Consider the following 1,323-nt stretch of genomic DNA (forward strand, 5'->3'; position numbering starts at 1 on the left):
GTTAGTATATAGTGTATATATTATTATATATATATATATATATATATATATATATATATATATATACAACATAATAAATCAGGTATTCTTCTTCTTACTAGTATGATGTCTCGAAGGAGGCATGCTTGATACTTTTTCCTTCCAGGATTGTCTTTGTTGGGGTATTGGGGACCAAAGTCAGCATGCTAGTGAATGATTGGCCTCACATCAAGTTCGACAGTTTAAAGTACTATCACTTATGACATTCATTTATTGCAGAGGGCCAGGCTTGAATGACCAACGTAGTGATCAAATGTATGGTAATCCAATGACCAAAACGTACAACAATGCTAATATAGTGACTAAACTGTACATAACATAAACGATATACTTTTGGCAGAGTAAATGGTTGCTTGGTTGTCCGAGAAGGCACTCATAGACAGGGAGAACTACTACACCATGGATACCCCGGGGGTGACATCAGCGTCAGTGCTTTCTACCACGGCATTCAAGACTGGTATGATATGCAATCAGAGTCGTCTCGAATGTGTGTTCGTCTACAAAATTTGTCCGTATATATATATATATATATATATTGTGAGTGATTCTTAGGCGTTAGTTAGACTCGCACATTAACAGATTTGTTACACTGGGTTATTAGTTTAGTGTTGTAGTGTGTGGCAGTTCTCCTGCCACACGCTCCATCTATAATCAAATATGTTTGACTAGTGATTTTCCTTTCACTTACTCTCTGCCAATGTCTACCCCACAAGCGTGGCCATGACTACTTACAATATTTGATGATGACTCATCGGCTGGGCCAGAGACCCTCCAGGCCCCAGCCGATGAGCAACTAGTAAGCCTGGGCCCTTCCCAGCCCCAGCCTATGGGTAACCCTATGCCTGACGCTTCCCAAGTCCCGGGTAAAGGGTGAACTAACGCCCTAACCCTAACCCCAGGGTTCCACCCACAGCCAATCACAATATATATATATCTTATCATATCATAATAACTACGTTCGTCTGATGCTGGGATTGAAAATATGGTATATCTGACAAGTATGTCCATGCGCTGTTTCAAGTATACATCCTGTTGACAAACATACCTATATATATATATATATTTATATACCAGCCGTATAGATGACACCTGCGTTCCGTTGCTGATGGAGCCAGGGGACACAGTCTTCTTCCACCCTTTACTGATTCATGGCTCTGGTTTCAACAAATCAACGAAAGCGAGAAGAGCCATTTCCACTCACTACGGCGGTGCTGACTGCCACTACATAGATCATAAAGGTGTGTAGTGCTTATGTGTACACACAAACACACATACAAATGGACG

The 1,323-nt window shown here is 41.0% G+C and overlaps 2 protein-coding genes across 2 annotated transcripts; both read left to right on the plus strand.

Annotated features, from left to right (window-relative positions):
- Positions 1-384: 384 nt before the first annotated feature.
- On the plus strand, positions 385-913 carry SARC_16384 (hypothetical protein; the record flags this gene model as incomplete). Its single annotated transcript, XM_014289507.1, has 2 exons — positions 385-496; positions 804-913. 2 exons carry the CDS (start codon positions 385-387, stop codon positions 911-913), a joined length of 222 nt encoding a protein of 73 aa, XP_014144982.1.
- A 117-nt stretch (positions 914-1,030) lies between these two features.
- Positions 1,031-1,277, plus strand: SARC_16387 (hypothetical protein; the record flags this gene model as incomplete). Its single annotated transcript, XM_014289508.1, has 1 exon — positions 1,031-1,277. A coding segment is annotated over exon 1 (133 nt), but the record flags the coding sequence as incomplete, so codon positions are not given.
- Positions 1,278-1,323: the final 46 nt, after the last annotated feature.

Source organism: Sphaeroforma arctica (genome assembly GCF_001186125.1).
Source record: "Sphaeroforma arctica JP610 unplaced genomic scaffold supercont1.7963, whole genome shotgun sequence".
Lineage (NCBI taxonomy): Eukaryota > Ichthyosporea > Ichthyophonida > Sphaeroforma > Sphaeroforma arctica.